At 42.1% G+C, this 17,521-nt stretch overlaps 4 protein-coding genes across 9 annotated transcripts in view; 3 read left to right on the top strand and 1 right to left on the bottom strand.

Annotated features, from left to right (window-relative positions):
- Nucleotides 1–478: 478 nt before the first annotated feature.
- lgals3b (lectin, galactoside binding soluble 3b) lies at nt 479–5,884 on the top strand. 5 transcript variants are annotated; one of them, XM_077621428.1, is made up of 12 exons: nt 611–650; nt 719–850; nt 1,601–1,637; nt 1,838–1,943; nt 2,038–2,073; nt 2,257–2,301; nt 3,718–3,762; nt 3,947–3,991; nt 4,155–4,354; nt 4,456–4,544; nt 4,654–4,822; nt 5,686–5,884. In XM_077621428.1, the coding sequence occupies exons 3-12, from the start codon at nt 1,632–1,634 to the stop codon at nt 5,833–5,835; spliced, it is 891 nt and encodes a 296-aa protein (XP_077477554.1). In that variant the 5' UTR covers nt 611–650; nt 719–850; nt 1,601–1,631; the 3' UTR covers nt 5,836–5,884. The 5 variants fall into 5 exon arrangements, 3 of the variants coding, with proteins under 3 accessions (XP_077477554.1, XP_077477556.1, XP_077477555.1); XR_013305281.1 differs by lacking the exon at nt 5,686–5,884 and having other exon boundaries at nt 479–650; nt 719–813; nt 4,654–4,803; XM_077621430.1 differs by lacking the exon at nt 3,718–3,762 and having other exon boundaries at nt 613–650.
- Nucleotides 5,885–6,089: 205 nt separating this feature from the next.
- haus2 (HAUS augmin like complex subunit 2) lies at nt 6,090–9,412 on the top strand. Of its 2 annotated transcripts, none has more exons than XM_077621433.1 (7): nt 6,090–6,225; nt 6,545–6,616; nt 7,678–7,776; nt 7,839–7,908; nt 7,983–8,115; nt 8,764–8,872; nt 9,102–9,412. In XM_077621433.1, exons 2-7 carry the CDS (start codon nt 6,545–6,547, stop codon nt 9,198–9,200), a joined length of 582 nt encoding a protein of 193 aa, XP_077477559.1. In that variant the 5' UTR covers nt 6,090–6,225; the 3' UTR covers nt 9,201–9,412. The 2 variants fall into 2 exon arrangements, with proteins under 2 accessions (XP_077477559.1, XP_077477558.1); XM_077621432.1 differs by lacking the exon at nt 6,090–6,225 and adding an exon at nt 6,230–6,363.
- Nucleotides 9,291–11,447, bottom strand: ap5s1 (adaptor related protein complex 5 subunit sigma 1). Its single transcript, XM_077621431.1, has 3 exons — nt 11,172–11,447; nt 10,252–10,543; nt 9,291–9,635 (listed from the first exon to the last, which is right to left on the bottom strand). The coding sequence occupies exons 1-3, from the start codon at nt 11,366–11,368 to the stop codon at nt 9,510–9,512; spliced, it is 615 nt and encodes a 204-aa protein (XP_077477557.1). The 5' UTR covers nt 11,369–11,447; the 3' UTR covers nt 9,291–9,509.
- Nucleotides 11,448–12,468: 1,021 nt separating this feature from the next.
- Nucleotides 12,469–17,521, top strand: part of cdc25b (cell division cycle 25B) — a 9,245-nt gene continuing 4,192 nt past the window's right edge. Inside the window, exons 1-9 of the mRNA XM_077620338.1 lie at nt 12,469–13,003; nt 13,081–13,163; nt 13,878–13,929; nt 15,126–15,164; nt 15,665–15,698; nt 15,782–15,925; nt 16,938–17,057; nt 17,133–17,240; nt 17,327–17,404. Coding sequence (XP_077476464.1) covers nt 12,792–13,003; nt 13,081–13,163; nt 13,878–13,929; nt 15,126–15,164; nt 15,665–15,698; nt 15,782–15,925; nt 16,938–17,057; nt 17,133–17,240; nt 17,327–17,404 — 870 coding nt within the window. The 5' untranslated portion in view covers nt 12,469–12,791. The remainder of the gene's footprint in view (nt 13,004–13,080; nt 13,164–13,877; nt 13,930–15,125; nt 15,165–15,664; nt 15,699–15,781; nt 15,926–16,937; nt 17,058–17,132; nt 17,241–17,326; nt 17,405–17,521) is intronic.

The raw sequence follows: 17,521 nt of genomic DNA, 5'->3' as shown, positions 1-17,521 counted from the left end.
ATTCAATTTATTTGGCAATAAAAAAGCACTAGGCTAAGGGCCATGTAACAAGACACAAGAAATGTGCAACAAACGCGGTGTAGTCACTGGTTCACGGCCAAGAAGTCATCCAGAGCCCGCTTGAACTGGGCGACCGTCGGCTTCTCGACCACACCCTGCGGAAGCCGGTTCCAAGGACCGGCGATGCGCACTGAAAAAGCCGCCTTCCGCCGATTCAACCGGAACCCGCGAGGGTACAGCTTCCACGGATGACCCCTCAATCCACGATCAGGTGCGGGCGTGAAGAAGAGGTCGAAGAGGAGGATTCAGAAAAAGAAACACTACTTTTTCAAATTAATTTTTATTCCATTTGTTAGAACTTTTTAAATAGTAAATGAGAAATGTATTTTTAATGCGGAAAAAGAAACACTACTTTATAAATTAATGTTTCAAATTTATTTCCATTTTGTAGCAAAAACTGCTAGCTTTTAAAAAAAATATTTAAAATTTTAGTGTTCAACAAGCTAGCCTGTTTTTGGGATGTGGGAGGAAACTGGAGTACCCGGAGAAAACCCACGCAAACTCCGCACAGCGAGAACCCACCCGGGATCGAACCTTCGACCCCGGAACAGCGAGGCCCACAATCTAACCACTCCTCCAAGGAAAAAAATGTAAGTGAATACATATGGATACTTTTGACAAAGACTGGTGTGTACATGACATTGTCGCTTTTGTGAAGGTGTTATTTTAGAAAGGCGTGTTGGGCGTGTTGTCACGGCAACCGCCGTTGGCAAGAATTCATTGGAGAGGGTGTGGCCTGCTTTCGGGAACAAGGTGAGGCTCGCTAACGCACACGACTCGCAAACGCCAGGTAAGAAGTTACTTTTAACTTGAAAATTATGATCATTATTGGCTAAAAAACTAAAGAAAAATGCTTGTTTACTTCCTGTAACCATAGAATTTTGACCAAAACGGGCTGAAAGTCAAAAGTGTTGTTGGCATTCTTTGTTTTGGCCAAAAGTTTGGCCTGAGGAAAAAGTGCTCTTTATTTATGACTCACATTGGTTTTCAAAATAAAAGCAGGTTTTCGCAAACAACTCATTTGGGTTTAAATATAATAGAAAACAAAGAATGAGGTTTTTTTGATAAATGGCAAAATTAACACATTCAGATATAACAAAAGAGATTATTTTCTTTTTAGACATTAAAACAAATTATATATGTTGAACTAGATACTAATGGAATTAGAGTTTATATATGTATATTTACTTTGAATCTTTTTTTTAACATTATATCTGACTAGCTTAAGTTTTTGAGGCATTTTCATGTGTCATCTCAGATTCCTATGTCACTTCCTGTTGATTTCAGGGCATTTTTTAAATCACTTCCTGTTTATTTCAGGTCAACTTCTATCCATTTGGCCTTTCTGAGTCACTTCCTAATCATTTTCAGACGTTTACAGTTCACTAAAGCGCCTTTATTTTCATTTTATTGTCCTCAAAAAATCCGCGGGTGGCTTTTTCGGAGGTGTTTTGTTGACGTCCCGGCACCGGGGCGCGTTTGTGAAAAATGCCAGACATATTTAGACAGGCATTTGAACCAGTTTGTTTTCTTTTTCAAGTTGACAATCGTCGCGTTCACCACAGAAGAAGATGGATGTGAGTAAGGAGTGCATCATACGCCGTGCTTCATTAATTTATTCATTTATTTTTAAATGTCGTTAAATTTATGTAAATGACGTGTATTTTTAGTTTTTTTTTGTAATTTTTTTGTATCTATTGATGTACATTTTATATATTTATTTAAATATTTCTTAATTTATTGATTTTTCTTATTTTGTCCACTTGTCTCTCGTCAGCTGGCCAGCGCCTTGGACGATTGGCCCGCCTCCGGGAACAACAACCAATCGGGAGCGGCAGCGGGCGGGGCATGGCCGACACAGCCCGCCCAACCCACTTGGCCGGGTAACTCACTTTATTTTCCTCCTACTCTACGATGATGTTTTTTTCACCGTGTATCTGTTTGTCTGTCTATCGTGTTGTCCGTCTGTCCGTTTAGGTGCGCCCAATCAGCCCAACCAACCCATGTGGCCCGGTAAGTTTTGCACTCTCTTTATGCACCTGGAACCAGATTGCCAATATGCCCAATAAATGCTGTTGTTTTTCATCCTAGATGATGACATTTTTTTTGTTCAAAATGGCGGCGTTCAAGCCGCAGCCAGTGGCAGTAGCTCCAATCGAATCGAATCAAATTTAATTCTTTTCACTGTCTGTGTAGGTGCGCCCAATCAGCCCAGCCAGCCCAACCAGCCCGGTTGGCCCGGTAAGTTTTACGCTCTCTTTATGCACCCGGAACCACATTGCCAATACCCCCAATAAATGCTATTGTTTTTCATGTGGGCCGGACCATTTTAGATGTAATATTTTGATTTTTTTTATATATAAATGGATTAAAAGAACTGCATTAAAAGCCCTGAATATTCCATTTTTATAGATCTAAAACAACGTTTATTTGAGCTTTTTTAAATATATTTTTAGAGTTTACAAAATGATTTTTGAACTAAAAACACAGAAAAAATGATTAAAAAATGACTGATTGATTTAAAAGGGGGAAAATCAGGAAATGTAATATACATCTATACTCTTCATTTTCATTTGATCCTAAAACAAAAAGTCGTTACTCATGATTGACTTTCCCGGGCCACACAAAATGATGCGGCGGACCAGATTTGGCCCCCGGGCCACCACTTTGACACCGGTCCTAGATGATTTTTTTTTTCAAAATGGCGCCATTCAAGCGGCAGCCAGTGGCAGTAGCTCTAATCTAATCCAATTCTTTTCACTGTCTGTCTAGGTGCGCCCAATCAGCCCAATCAGCCCAACCAACCCGGTAGGCCCGGTAAGTTTTACGCTCTCTTTTTATAGATCTAAAACAATGTTTATTTTAGCTTTTTTTAAAATATATTTTTAGATTTTACAAAATGATTTTTGAACTAAAAACACAGAAAAATGGATTAAAAAATGACAATGATTGATTTAAAAAGGGAGAAAATCGGGAAATTTAATATACATCTATACTCTTCATTTTCATTTGATCCTAAAACTGAAAGTCGGCACTCTTGATTGACTTTCCCGGGCCACACAAAATGAAGCGGCGGGCCAGATTTGGCCCCTGGGCCGCCACTTTGACACCTGTCCTAGATGATGACTTTTTTTTCAAAATGGCACCATTCAAGTGGCAGCCAGTGGCAGTAGCTCTAATCTAATCCAATTCTTTTCACTGTCTGTCTAGGTGCGCCCAATCAGCCCAACCAGCCCGGTTGGCCCGGTAAGTTTTACGCTCTCTTTTTATAGATCTAAACCAATGTTTATTTTAGCTTTATTTATATATATATATTTAGATTTTACAAAATGATTTTTGAACTAAAAACACAGAAAAAAAATGATTAAAAAATGACAATGATTGATTTAAAAGGGGGAAAATCAGGAAATTGAATATACATCGATACTCTTCATTTGAATTTGATCCTAAAACAGAAAGTCGGCACTCATCATTGACTTTCCCGGGCCACACAAAATGATGTGGCGGGCCAGATTTGGCCCCCGGGCCACCACTTTGACACCTGTGTCCTAGATGATTACATTTTTTTTTCAAAATGGCGCCATTCAAGCGGCAGCCAGTGACAGTCGTCGCTCTAATCTAATCTAATTGAATTATTTTCACTGTCTGTCTGTGTAGGTGCGCCCAATCAGCCCAGCCAGCCCAACCAGCCCGGTTGGCCCGGTAAGTTTTGCGCTCTCTTTATGTACCCGGAAACAAATTACCAATATGAGCAATAAATTCTGTTGTTTTTCATCCTAGGTGATGACACTTTTTTCTCCAAAATGGCGCCCTTCAAGTGGCAGCCAGTGGCAGTAGCTCTAATCCAATCTAATTCTTTTCACTTTCTGTCTATCTGTTTGTCTAGGTGCGCCCAATCAGCCCAGCCAGCCCAGCCAGCCTGGTTGGCCCGGTAAGTTTTGCGCCCGGAACCATATTCTTGTCTATGTGGGTTTTCTCCGGGTACTCCACTCTCCTCCCACCTCCCCAAATCATACATTCAAATTGGGTAGACAAAAGACAATTGGTACACGAAATCTTACGCTTGACACTCATTTGGCTTTTGCCGTCACCAGGTGCGCCCGGCCAGGGCGGTAGCTGGTTTCCAGGACACTCGCCCGCTCCCGGCCCCGCCCCCAGCCCCTTTCCGGGCGCCGCCCCGGGCCCGGCTCCCGGCCAGGCCCCGGCTCCCAGCCCGTTCCCCGGACCGGCGCCCTCTCCTGGTCAAGGCGGCTGGTTCAATCCGTCGCCCGGGACGGCAGCCGCCACATCCCTGGTGAGCGGCGCACGCCGAACAAACGACCGGTATTGTTTGTGGTTTTTTTATATATATATATATTTTTTTTTTTATGTGTCCCAAATTTGTTTGCGTTGCAGTCGGTGCCTTACAGCCAAAAGTTCCCCAACGGACTGAGAGACGGGAGCGTCATTAATATCGCCGGAACCATCAAATCCGGTGCTAACAAGTGAGTTGAATGGGAGGGGAGAGCTACTTTATGTTGATTTTTGGACCACTTCCTGTTCAGTTTGCACTTGTGCTACTTGACATTCATTTTGGAGCCCATCTTTTTACAGGGTGACAGTGGACGTGTTCACGGCTCGAGATCTGGCCTTCCACTTCAACCTCCGCTTCAACGAGGCCGGCAAGAAGGTGATCGTCCGCAACAGCAAAATTGGCGGCCGCTGGGGCGCCGAGGAGAGACAGCTGCCGCACTTCCCCTTCGTGGCCGGCCAGCCCTTCCAGGTAAATGCGCACATTTATCATTTTATTATAGACCACATGTGTCAAAGTGGCGGCCCGGGGGCCAAATCTGGCCCGCCGCATCATTTTGTGAGGCCCGGGAAAGTCAATGATGAGTGGCGACTTTCTGTTTTAGGATCAAATTCAAATGAAGAGTATAGATGTATATTACATTTCCCGATTTTCTCCCTTTTAAATCAATAATTGTCATTTTTAATCTATTTTTTCTGTGTTTTTAGTTCCAAAATCATTTTGTAAAACCTAAAAATATATTTTAAAAAAGCTAAAATAAACATTGTTTTGGATCTATAAAAAACGGAATATTCAGGGATTTTGATCCAGTTCTTTTAATCCATTTATTAAAAAAATATATATAAATATTATATCTAAAATGGTCCGGCCCACATGAAATCGAGTTGACGTTAAAGCGGTATAGATGTATATTAAATTTCCTGATTTCCCCCCTTTTAAATCAATAATTGTAATTTTTTAATCCATTTTTTCTGTCTTTAGTTCAAAAATAATTTTGTAAAATCTAAAAATATATTTATAAACAAAGCTAAAATAAACATTGTTTTAGATCTATAAAAACTGAATATTCAGGGTTTTTAATCCAGTTTTTAAAATCAATTTTATAAAAAAAAATCTAAATATTCTATCTAAAATGGTCCGGCCCACGTGAAATCGAGTTGACGTTAACGCGGGTCTGACACCCTTGTTATAGAATATTTGCTTTTAAGTACAACTTTGGAGGTCAAATACATGAGGAAACCATTCAGTCACTGCAAAAAATAGTTCCTATCAATTTTTGTCGCGGTTCTTCATACAATCCCACTAACTGTCGTTTTTTGACACGTCTGCATCAGATGCGGTTCGAGTGCACGTCGCACATGTTCAAGGTGTTTGTCAACGGCTCTCACCTCCTGGATTTCAAGCACCGCACGGGAAACATCAGGGACATCCAAAAACTGGACATCTACAACGACCTCACGCTCTCGAACGTCAGCGTTCAGTGATTTCCGAGTTGTCGGTGAGGTGGAGTAATAAAGTTGACCTTTGACCTCATGGGTTCCCCCTTTCTTTAAAAAAAAGGACTCAATAGAGAACATTAATTTTACTGTAATGATAACATATTTAACTCATTCATTTTATTTTTAAAAGTCCAAATGTGCTCATCCTCATTCGTTGGTGATCGTCTATTCACCTTTCCGCTTGGGGCGCTGTGGAGCATCGACGCTCTATTAAAAAGGCAAAGAAAAAGTCAACCTGTTAGTTTTTGCTTGCATTTGCGTCCTCCAGCCGTGTAGCGGCGCTGTGGAGCACATACTCTCTTTTAAACTCAAAAGGAAGTCAACCCGGATGGCGCTTTCTTCAACAAATTTCAACTCTTCATTCTCTTCGTCGTGGTAAGTCGCATTTTGAGAGGTTTTTACTCCAGGAAATCAACGTTTGAATAACGTAGAATGCTTATATCGAACCCGGAAACGTTTAGACTTTGAATTCAACACGAAAAAATGGACTGTCGTGTTTTTTTCCCCCAGAATGTATGATTTTGCCATACGTACAGTGCTAATTGTGGATTGAAGAACGTTTAAAATGTTCATTTAGTCACCGTTAATATTACTAATTATAGTCACCGTTAATATTACTAGTTATAGTCACCGTTAATATTACTAATAATAGTCACCGTTAATATTACTAATGACTTGTAATGTATTCCTTCAGATGGCTGAGATTTGCGCCGACTGTCCCTTTGTTATGACGTCAGACTCCCCACCGTCCCAATGCGAGTTGAAGGTCAGTCTTACTCTTAAAGGCCAAGTGATTATTTAGAGCAGGGGTAGGGAACCTATGGCTCGGGAGCCACATGTTGCTCTTTTGATGGGTGCATCTGGCTCTTTGCTAACCTGTGAGCTAAAATATGGAAATTGTTGGTGACAGAACTGAGATATTACATCTAGAACTGCTCTAATCTTAATTGTTTTGCAGTAGACTCTTATGGAATGCATCCTCTCATTGATTAGCAACAGTATAAGAATCTTTTAAAAAATATTCATTTTTTCCACTTTAAAAGTGGTGAAATTACAAAAAAAAATTGAAAAGGCACTCGTTTACATGTATGTATTTTGACTTTTAAATTTGTAGTATGGCTCACAAGGGATAACATTGGAAAATATGAATTGTTTGTGGCTCTCTTCATCAAAAAGGTTCCCGACCCCTGATTTAGAGCAAGGGTGTCAGACTCGGGTTGGTTCACGGGCCGCTTTAACGTCAACTCGATTTCACGTGGCCCGGACCATTTTAGATATAATATTTAGATATGTTTTTTTTTATAAATGGATTAAAAGAACTGCATCAAAAGCCCTGAATATTCCGTTTTTTATAGATCCACAACAATGTTTATTTGAGCTTTTTTTATATATGTTTTTAGGTTTTACAAAATGATTTTTGAACTAAAAACACAGAAAAAAATGAATTAAAAAATTACAATTATTGATTTAAAAGTGGGAAAATCAGGACATTTAATATACATATATAATCTTCATTTTAATTTGATCCTAAAACAGAAAGTCGCCACTCATCATTTACTTTCTCGGGCCGCACAAAATGAGGCGGCGGGCCAGATTTGGCCCCCGGGCCGCCACTTTGACACCTGTGATTTAGAAAAACTATCCTCCTAATTCATTAATTGAGAGAAATGGTCCTTCCAAATTGCTAATTCATAGAAACAGTCCTTCCAAGTTATTCATTTAGAGCAGGGGTATAGTACCTGTGGCTCAGGAGCCATATGTGGCTCTTGGTGGGTGCATATGGATCACGCAAAAGTGATTATAAATAGTTCTGGTCTTTCTCCCAAGGATGAGGGAGAACCCGCCCACTCGTCCGGGGGCGCCGTCTTCTCCCCCGGATTTTACGAGGCGGAACGGCGAATCCGAATGCGGAAAGAGTTGATCGAGGTAACTTCCCTCTCCCCCTCGACTGACCACGACGTCGTCGGCGTGACATCCCGATGTTGCAGCTGGAGCTGGAGACGGAGCTTCTGAGACAGGAGAAGATGGACGCCGACGTCACGCATCCTCGTCGCTTGGGTGAAGAATACACGCTTGCGCGTTTAATTGGGGAAAGATGGCGGTTTTAATGCGGCTTTTTTTGTTTGTTACAGCTACCAGGCTAGCGGCGCTACAGAGCTTTTGCGCTCACCTGCGAGATCTCCTGGAGGCCCAGGAGCTCCTGGCCGGGCAGCTGCAAAGGCCCGCCTCCCACGAAAACTTGCCCGTCCCGCCCCAACTGCGCAGGTACTGACTCGGGAGTTGACGGGAATAAGCGTCCAATCGAGTGATCGACCGATTCTTATAGTAGGGGAGGCTGATAACTGATTTTTGTTGTTGTTAGGTACAGTTTTTTTCCACTTTTTTTGCCCCTAACCCACAGGTGTCAAAGTGGCGGCCCGGGGGCCAAATCTGGCCCGCCGCATCATTTTGTGCGGCCCGAGAATGTAAATGATGAGTGCCGACTTTCTGTTTTAAGATCAAAATCAAATGAAGAGTATAGATGTATATTACATTTCCTGATTCCCCCCTTTTAAATCAATAATTGTCATTTTTTAACCATTTTTTTCTGTGTTTTTAGTTCAAAAATCATTTTGTAAAATCTAAAAATATATTTTAAAAAAGCTCAAATAAACATTGTTTTAGATCTATAAAAAACGGAATATTCAGGGCTTTTAATCCAGTTCTTTTAATCCATTTATTTAAAAAAATCTGAATATTATATCTAAAATGGTCCGGCCCACATGAAATCAAAGCGGCCCGCGAACACCCTTGCCCTAACCCTCAATTCTGGGGTGGGGCATGTTTAATTTTGCTGTTTTGATGGCTCCTTGCTATATTCCTTTTTCATTTTTTCTTTCAATTTTTTAAAGGTGTTGTGTTTGTTGTTCTCAGCTACGTGATTGAGGCGGTCCACTTGGCCAAGGATTTTGTGGAGACTCTGGATGAGAAGAGGAACGCCGTCCTCAAAAGTGGCCACGTGGCACAAGACCTGGATCAGCTGGTGAGATATTAGGGCGGGGCCTCAATTTATGGCTCAAAAATCATATCCGTTTTTTTTTTTTTTTCACTAAAAGTTGGATTATTTTCCCGCATTTCATCCCCTGACGTCTCTAAAACAAAAATTTCATCGTTTTACGGGGCCGTCATTGGCCGCCTTCGACGGCGCCGGACGTCAACGGCGGCCAATGAACGAGCGCCAAAAATGCGGCTGACGTTTCGACGGTTTTCAGGACGAATCGGCCACGCGGCTGACGGCGCAGTCCCGGGAGGTGGTGAACTTGGCCAAACGCCTCCATCAGTGGAATTTCAACGACTCCGCCTCCTTTTGACCTTTGAACCTCTCACCCTCGTCTCTTTTCTTTTAATCCAATTGTAAATAAATACTTTCACATTGACCGTTCTAATGCTAATACATCAAATTGAATGTGAATTTCATCCCTACACTTTTTTAAACTCTTTCACATTGACCAACTAGACATTTTTTTCTTGAAAATACATTTTTAATGAAGATATGACGAAAATAAATTTTTATTTACATTTACAGGTTGGGTTTTTTTCATTAATAGTGTTGGTCTGTTGCAGCCAAAGCGACGATTTGGTCTTTTCAGTGTGGCATTGCAACGTGTGTCCACTAGAGGTCACTTGTGGGAGGCCAGCAGGTCTTTCTCCAGGCTTTGAGCGAATCGGTGGTTGAGGAAGAGGAGCTGGCCGTGAGGAAGAAGGCGACTCAGCACGACGTCAACGCGGCTGCTACGTAGCAACACCTGACCAATAAGGAACAATTAATTCATCATTCATAACGCCATTCATCGTTTTGAGGTAGGACCTTTTTTTTTGTAAATATTGTCAAATTTTATTTGCTTGGTTTAAAGTAGAAAAAAATTAAGCTTTTGATTTTTTAAAAAAAGGAGACATCCTTGATTTAAATATATTCTGCAAAAAACTAAATTTAAATAGGTTTTATTTGTGATAAATTAGAAAAATATATTTTTAAAATGAAGTTGATTCCATCTTGTTTTAATTTTAATCTATATCTTTTACATTTTTTATTTTCGAATTAATTTAAATAATTTTCTAACAGATTTCTTACCTTTTATTTGTTTAATTGGGGAAAAATAAATTTTTTATCAATTTAAAATGTTTTTTTTCACAAAAGTATATTTTTCTAGTTGATTTAAATGAAAAAGTCAAATCTGTCACTTTTTAAAAGTTTTGTATGAAAGCAGAATGATTGCCATTGACGGCCATAGACGTCAAATCTGTCTGGAATCGTCGCTCGTCCGAATGGCTTCGACGTTTATTTCGGCGCTCGCCATAAGCCGCGGCTTTTCCGGTCCGAGCGGATTGGACGTCTAAGGCCGTCTCTGGCGGGGTCCCCACCTCGCTGCCTTGCCCCAACATGTGGAGGTGCTCCAGGCAGTGCCTGGCCAGGCTCCGGAGGGTCCCCTCCGCCAGCAAGGGGTTCTCATGAGGCTCGCACAGCATCACCAGGGCCACGGCGTTGACGGCCAACCACGTGGCGCTGAGCTCCCGCCAGTAGGGGTCCCCGCGGCGTAACCTCAGCACCCCGCTTTCGGCTTCCTGCAGGGCCAACGCTTCCTCTCCCGGGAGCGCCTCGGCGGGGGGGCGCCCCAAGGCCTCTCGCCGGAGCCCCACCGCGCTCTGGACCTGCCTGAACCAAAATCAACAAAAAGTGACCAGGAAATGCCCCCAAAAAATCATCAAGAAGTGACCCACGAGCAGGAAGTGGCCTAAAGCCAATAGGAAATTATCCAAAACAGACAGGAAGTGACCTAGGAATGCCCCAAAACAGCAAAATTGACCAGAAATCAACAGGAAGTGACTTAGAAATGCTCCCAAATCATGATGTGGTGACCAATGAGTACGAGCTGATCCGGAAATGACATAAAATTAATTTAGAATAGATCCAAAATGTACAGGAAGTGACCCAAATTCAATAAGTGATTCAAAATGTTGCCCTCTGCCAGACCCACAGGCAGGAAGTGGCTTGGAAATGACCTAAAACAGACAGGAAGTGACCAGGGAATTCCTCAAAACAGCAGAAATTGACCTGAAATCAACAGGAAGTGACCTAAAAATGCTCCCAAATCATGAGCTGACCAATGAGTACGAGCTGATCCGGAAATGACATAAAATATTTTTAGAATGGCTCTAAAATGTACAGGAAGTGACCCAGGAATCCCCCAAAATCAATAAGTGATTCAAAATGTCACCCTCTGCCAAACCCAAGGTATTGGACGTTCACCGGCGTCAATTGCAGCCAACGAGGCCTCTCTCACCTGGCCACTATTGCTAGTTTCTCAGCCGACAACAGGCGCCTCTCCTCGGCGTTCAGCTGCCGCCGGCGGCCGCCGTCGTCGTCGCCCTGGAAGAGCGCCTCGTCCGGCCCGAAGTAGCGGGAGTAGAGCACTCTGCTCTCCCCGGGAGCGAGCACCCCAATCGGGCACACGGTGTGGATCAAGAAAGCCACCACCATGATCCCGAACAATAACAACAGAGTAACAGCTACGCTCGCTTCCGGGTTTGATCACATGACCGTCTTCTCCATTGCATTTCCGGCAGCTGCGTCTTTAGCCTCCTGTCATTTTTGGCGTGGCCACAAGAGGGTGCTCAAAACATTAGTTCAGTTAACTCAGTGTTATCCGACTAAAATTTAATTCCATTTGTAACCTTGCAAAAGATAAAATAGTCAATCCAATTAGAAGTATTGTTAAATTACAAAAATATTTATTTTTAGATTATTCAATTCATTCCCTCGAGTACATTTCCAAAACATTTGATTATGTACTAGTATTTTTTTTTTTTTTTTGCATAATCTCTGAACAGCAGCAACCGTTGTCTGGAGAACTAAAAGTGTCAAAAGTAAATAAATACACAATTGAGTAAATAAATGGGTCATTAAATTCATTTCCAATGTGAAAAATGTAGTCCTACATTTAGGGTAATGTGCAATAGTTTCAATAGTGTTGGAAATGTCAACGTTACACCCAATTAATCTAGATTGATTAAAAACTAATAGTGAGCCCTTTTATATTGTTGATTTTAATAGGATTACCGTATTGAACAAATTAACATTTAATCCCTGGCCTCATTCATCATTTAAAACTGCCCTTTACAACGAGGCGGCTGGCAGATGGGTGTGTTTTTTTTAACCAAAACTGCCCAATAACGTTTGTGAGTTTAGTTTTATATACATTAAGTGTGATTTATATGGTGTTGAGCAAATTTTAGGAACGTTTTGAAGATGGAACGGTCCAAATCGTACAAAGTGTGGGGTGCAGAAAAGGAAAAAAAAACGATTTTTATATATGAAGAGCTTTGGAAATCCTCCTAAAAACAATTGAAGTAGCCTTCCACAACTTATTTTTGGATTTCTGAAAAAAGGCAGGGCCAAATATATATTTAAAAAAAAACAAAAGCTAACAGAAAAGGGAAGTTGACAAAGGGGAGAAGAAATTTAAAGATACGGTGACGTCAAGATCCATCCCCTCTCCGATTGGTTGTGTTGAAGTCACGAGAAATGTGATTGGCCGAAAGATTGCCGCTCTGTAGCCTGTATTTTGAACACAAATAGGAATAGCATAGCTTTATCTTCCCCAGAAAGCGGAGGCTGTCAGGCGGTAGACACTTTGTGCCGCCGTGCTCTGACCCACAACAACCATGCCTCGCAAGAGCTAACATTTCGGAAGAGCTAACTAACATTTAAACTATTTCACTCGCTCCCTTTTCTTCTTTGGACACCATGTTTCCGTAACTTTTTGTTTTCGCAGCAGGCTGGCTGAATGCAGCGCTCGCGAGTTAGCTTCCAACTCGTTATAATTGGCGAATTCCCACTAAAATTCCACTAAAAAGGCCTCTAAAATAACCCAAACAGCAGTCAGGATACCACGAAGAACAACATGGATCAACTTTTAGGCAGCATTCGTCCCCTGGGCTCCGAGGTGAGGAGTAGGCCCGACGACATCCCCGGCCTTTCCTCGTCGGCTATGCCGCTAGACGCTAGCCACGCGACGGCCCATTGTAGGACGCTCTTCTCACCGGGCCCTGCCGTTGTTCACTCGCCAGTCACCAATTTAGCGTTGGACATGAACAAATTGGTGGGACTTGGAAGGTATTTTCGACTTTTAACAACGTTTGTAATGTTGCGGAAAGAGCTTTTCGGTTAACTTGCTATTTCCTGTACCCTAGCCAAGGAGATACGCCGAAGAGGAGCAAACATGCCCGCCTGGAGAAGGCGCCCTCCTTCGCCTCGGATGTCTCCTCCGATGCCGGTGAGTTCCACAAATTTTACATTTGACCCTAAATGGACCATCCTAATACACGGAAGTCCTTTTTTCTTTGACTATTCTGTCAACGTTCACTATTTTCACAAGTAAATATTGGAGGAAAACCATTTGTGACCTCCAATGGGACGCTATCATGAGCTAATGTTTGCCCCATTTAAAATATATTGAAAATATACTACTTATAATCAAGTCCCACTTCAAATTAATTGGACATTTGTTGAGTGATACTCATTTTGATTGCAGGTCGAAACATGAAAAAGGCCTTCAGGGCGGCCATGTTTGTGGGGGTGACTTTCTCAACAAAGTCAACGCATAAACGCATTAAAATGAACTCATTATTTGCATAAATCCTTTAAAAATATTTCATTTAGAAACTTCAAAGGCGATTGTATTTACGCAGTGGCTTTGATTGACTGCTTTGGATGTCCAATCCGTTAAAGTGCCGCCCTCCTACTGCAAAGGAATTGAATGTTTACCAGCGATAAACAAAATTTTGGTCCGCAAAAGAACAAATTGTAGTTTTGAACTGATTGTCTCCTATTGGTAGCATGAGTATTGCTTCATTCTACTAACCCTCACATTTCAAATGGACCGGACGTCGTTGAAAGACTTGATTTTCGACTTCCGTAATTGGACATTTTTGATCTGGCGAGCGAGATGGGTCATGATTTTAATTTTATGAATGTTTTTTATCCTCAGGCCTCGGCATGGAGTCCCCCAGTCCCATCGACATCCTGGAAATGGAGGACGCGTAAGTAAAAAAAAAAGTCTGTTGTTGTCAGTCAACTTTCTCCCTGCGACTGTTCTTTATCCCCCCCCCCCCCCCCCACACACACACTCTTCCCAGCCCCCCACTGCAACAGCTGACCCCCCCAGTATCTGAAGAGCTTCATAAATGACCTAAATCTATCCAAATACTCTCCAAATTAATCCTATCACATGATAAATACTATAGCTACTCCTAAATCAAGTTCAAATATTCCAAATATCATTCATCTAAGTCTTACTAGTACTCAAAGTCTTCTTTAAATTTGCAATTCTGGCTACAAATGACTTCATATTTGAAATAAATGACCAAAATAGCTAATAGAATGACCCAAATACTTGTAGATTTATAGATATATTCCATCAAAGTCATACAAACAGTCCTCGTCTCGCAAAGAAAAGTAATTTTGAAACTCCTAAAAGTTCAAAGATACTGAAATATGCCATACAAACATCCAAATACTTTTGAAACTCCTCAAATACTTGATAAAAGTGAGACAATAATATCCTAAATCTACTGAAATACTCCTTGAATTTATCTAAAGACTCTTAGTCTATCAAAGTACTCCCTAAAAGCGACTCCTATTTATCGACATGCTCCATAAATCCTACTAAATCTATTGAAATATTATAAAGTCAAATGCTAGCTAGCTGCCCGCCTCCGATTGGCGATTGGACGCCGTGCGTCTGTCATTTGGTCAAAATCTGAAGTAACGTCAAATCGACCTTTAGGCCGAAGATCATATCGGGGCCATTTTGACGGTCTTGGGCACCCTCTTCTACTTGAATGGACGTTTGGGGGAGGAGCTAGGCGCTTTTGGGAATGAGGCCAAGCACCCCCACCCCACCCCACCGTTAGCCATACATTGAATGAGGCACGCTCCCTCGCGCCGGCAAACAAAAGGGGCCGGCCGGCATCTGCCGCATTATCCGCGACGCCAGCCCCTCCCGCTACGTCGCGCTTTTACATACAGGTGTGGCCCCCCAAGGGCGGCCCACCGCTCTGACGTCGCCTTTTGACTTTGACTTAAAAACGCAAGATAAAATCAAAAGGGCAACGGTCGGGAAGAAAATGTGCTGAATGGACTCTTTCTGAAGGGGACTACGTAGTCACTTCTAGAACCGGTTCTTGTTGATCGGTTGGAATTTTTGTATTTATTTCATTTTTTTGTTGTTGTGCAGGTTTGAGAAGGCCATTCAACAGTCCAGCAGAGTCAACCAGTAAGTGACCTTCTTTGTCGCTTTTAAAGCCCTCCAAAAACACAAAGCTGTCACCCGTACCCAGGGGTCTCCAACTCCGGTCCCCGAGGGGCCAAATCCAGTCATTTTTTCATTGGAGACCCCCATTCTAACCCAATAAGCTAACTTTTGAGTGGATATCTTGTGTTCCATTGATGGTACTATACTGTAGCCAAATTGAAAGGCTGCCATCTGCTGGCCAAAATGTGCAGTGCTGAAATGGCTTTGTTCATTAAGAACATGTACAGTAGTAATCCATCGAATATTGCGGTTTATGTAGACCAGAAAAAAAACTGAGCCCTAGTAGCAAGAGTGGCTTTCAGCGTGAATTTTTACATTTATGAACCTAAAAAAACTTAAGTAATAGCGGGGGAAAATCGTGAAATAATGAAGATGCAATAATCAAGGATTACTGTAAAACGTATTTTTTTAAAGAAAGTTTTGGATCCTTTTGATACTAATGGCCCGCTTCTGTCCGACAGGAAAATGCCCATCAGACGGAATAATTCCTTACCAGTAAGTGATATTGCCACACTCGTGTCTTCTGACGCTGGGATTGTTGGTGGGCATTTCTTGATTTTCTTTTTTTTTTGGTTTAGCTTCAGCTCCTTTGCTTCAGTCCCTCCTTGAAGGGATCCCAAGACGAGGCTCATCGCTACGGGATATTTGGCCGGCAACCCGACGGGGGCCTCGGTGCGTCCCCCTCGTTGACTCAATGGGACGACAAGGAGAACATCGCCCAGGTCAGTCAGTCCATCACAGTCACCATTGAGGTCAATTTGGGAAACCAGTACAGCCGATTGATAGCATTAAGCTAAGGGCCCGTTAAGGCATGCATTTTTGTTATTTTCACTTTGATAATTAGGCTTCAAATGAGTGTAAAAACAAAGAATGATCTTCTTACATGATGTAATTTGTACTGAGACAAATGACGTCCACATCATAAGTAGTCCAAAATGTAACATTGACTAGCAAAAATGTGACACGGTGTCCTAGGGCACAGGTGTCAAAGTGGCGGCCCGGGGGCCAAATCTGGCCCGCCGCGTCATTTTTTGTGGTCCGGGAAAGTCAATGATGATTGCCGACTTTCTGTTTTAGGATCAAAATAAAATGACGGGTATAGATGTATATTAAATTTCCCGATTTTTCTCCCTTTTAAATCAATCATTGTCATTTTTTAATCCATTTTTTCTGTGTTTTTAGTTCAAAAATTATTTTGTAAAATCTGAAAATATATTTTTTAAAAAAGTTCAAATAAACATTGTTTTAGATCTATCAAAAACGGAATATTCAGGGCTTTTAATCCAGTAATTTTTTAATCCATTTTTTCTGTTTTTAGTTCAAAAATCATTTTGTAAAATCTCAAAATATATTTAAAAAAGCTAAAATAAACATTGTTTTAGATCTATAAAAAACGGAATATTCAGGGCTTTTAATCCAGTAATTTTTTAATGCATTTTTCTGTTTTTAGTTCAAAAATCATTTTGTAAAATCTAAAAATATATATAAAAAAAGGTAAAATAAACTTTGTTTTAGATCTATAAAAAACGGAATATTCAGGGCTTTTAATCAATTTATAATAAAAAATCGAATTATTCTATATAAAATGGTCCGTCCCACGTGAAATCAAGTTGACGTTAAAACGGCCCGGAAACCAACCCGACCGAGTCTGACACCCTTGCCTCTTGGATGGTTAAAGTCATCATAATAGTTTTTTTTTTTTTAAATCCCAAACTGAAATATGATTGCTTTTAGGAATCCTTTGAGTTCAAGAAGCCCATCAAGCCGGCATCCCGTCCCCGAATGCGCTCCTTCAACAACGCCCCCCCGAGAGACGCCTTCGCCCAACGCCCCGGCTCGGCGCCCGACCTCATGGTACGTCCCGGCCACCGCCACCGCCACCGCCGCCGGCCCGGGGACCGCCTCCACTCACGGCCACCTCCGCCGCAGTTTACGGACGCCGGCGGATCGCCGTTCACGCGAAATTCTTCCGCGGCGGCCTCGCCGGACGAGGACGACGGCTTCCTGGACGCGCTGGACGACGACGAGGACGCCAAGGTGAGGCGGAGCTTCGGCCCGACCGTCGCGGTGGCCGTGGCGGTCCTTTTTTTTCATGTTTTCTTTGCCCTTTCGCCCTACGGCAGAACGGAGCCGACTCCCCTCGAGGGATGGCCGACTTGCTCACGGCGCCCCTGGTGGCCGACGGCCTCGGCGACGACTCGGTAAATCCCCCGTAGTGTGCAGCCAACCGCTTTTATTTTTATTATCATATTTCAATATGTGACAAAGATTAGCATTGGACGAGTGGAAAGCAATTTTGGGATTACTTGTGTAGGTTT

This window comes from Stigmatopora argus, chromosome 15, assembly GCF_051989625.1.
Source record: "Stigmatopora argus isolate UIUO_Sarg chromosome 15, RoL_Sarg_1.0, whole genome shotgun sequence".
Lineage (NCBI taxonomy): Eukaryota > Metazoa > Chordata > Actinopteri > Syngnathiformes > Syngnathidae > Stigmatopora > Stigmatopora argus.
The sequence above is the reverse complement of the archived record's forward strand: the minus strand, read 5'-3'. Positions and strand labels throughout refer to the sequence as shown.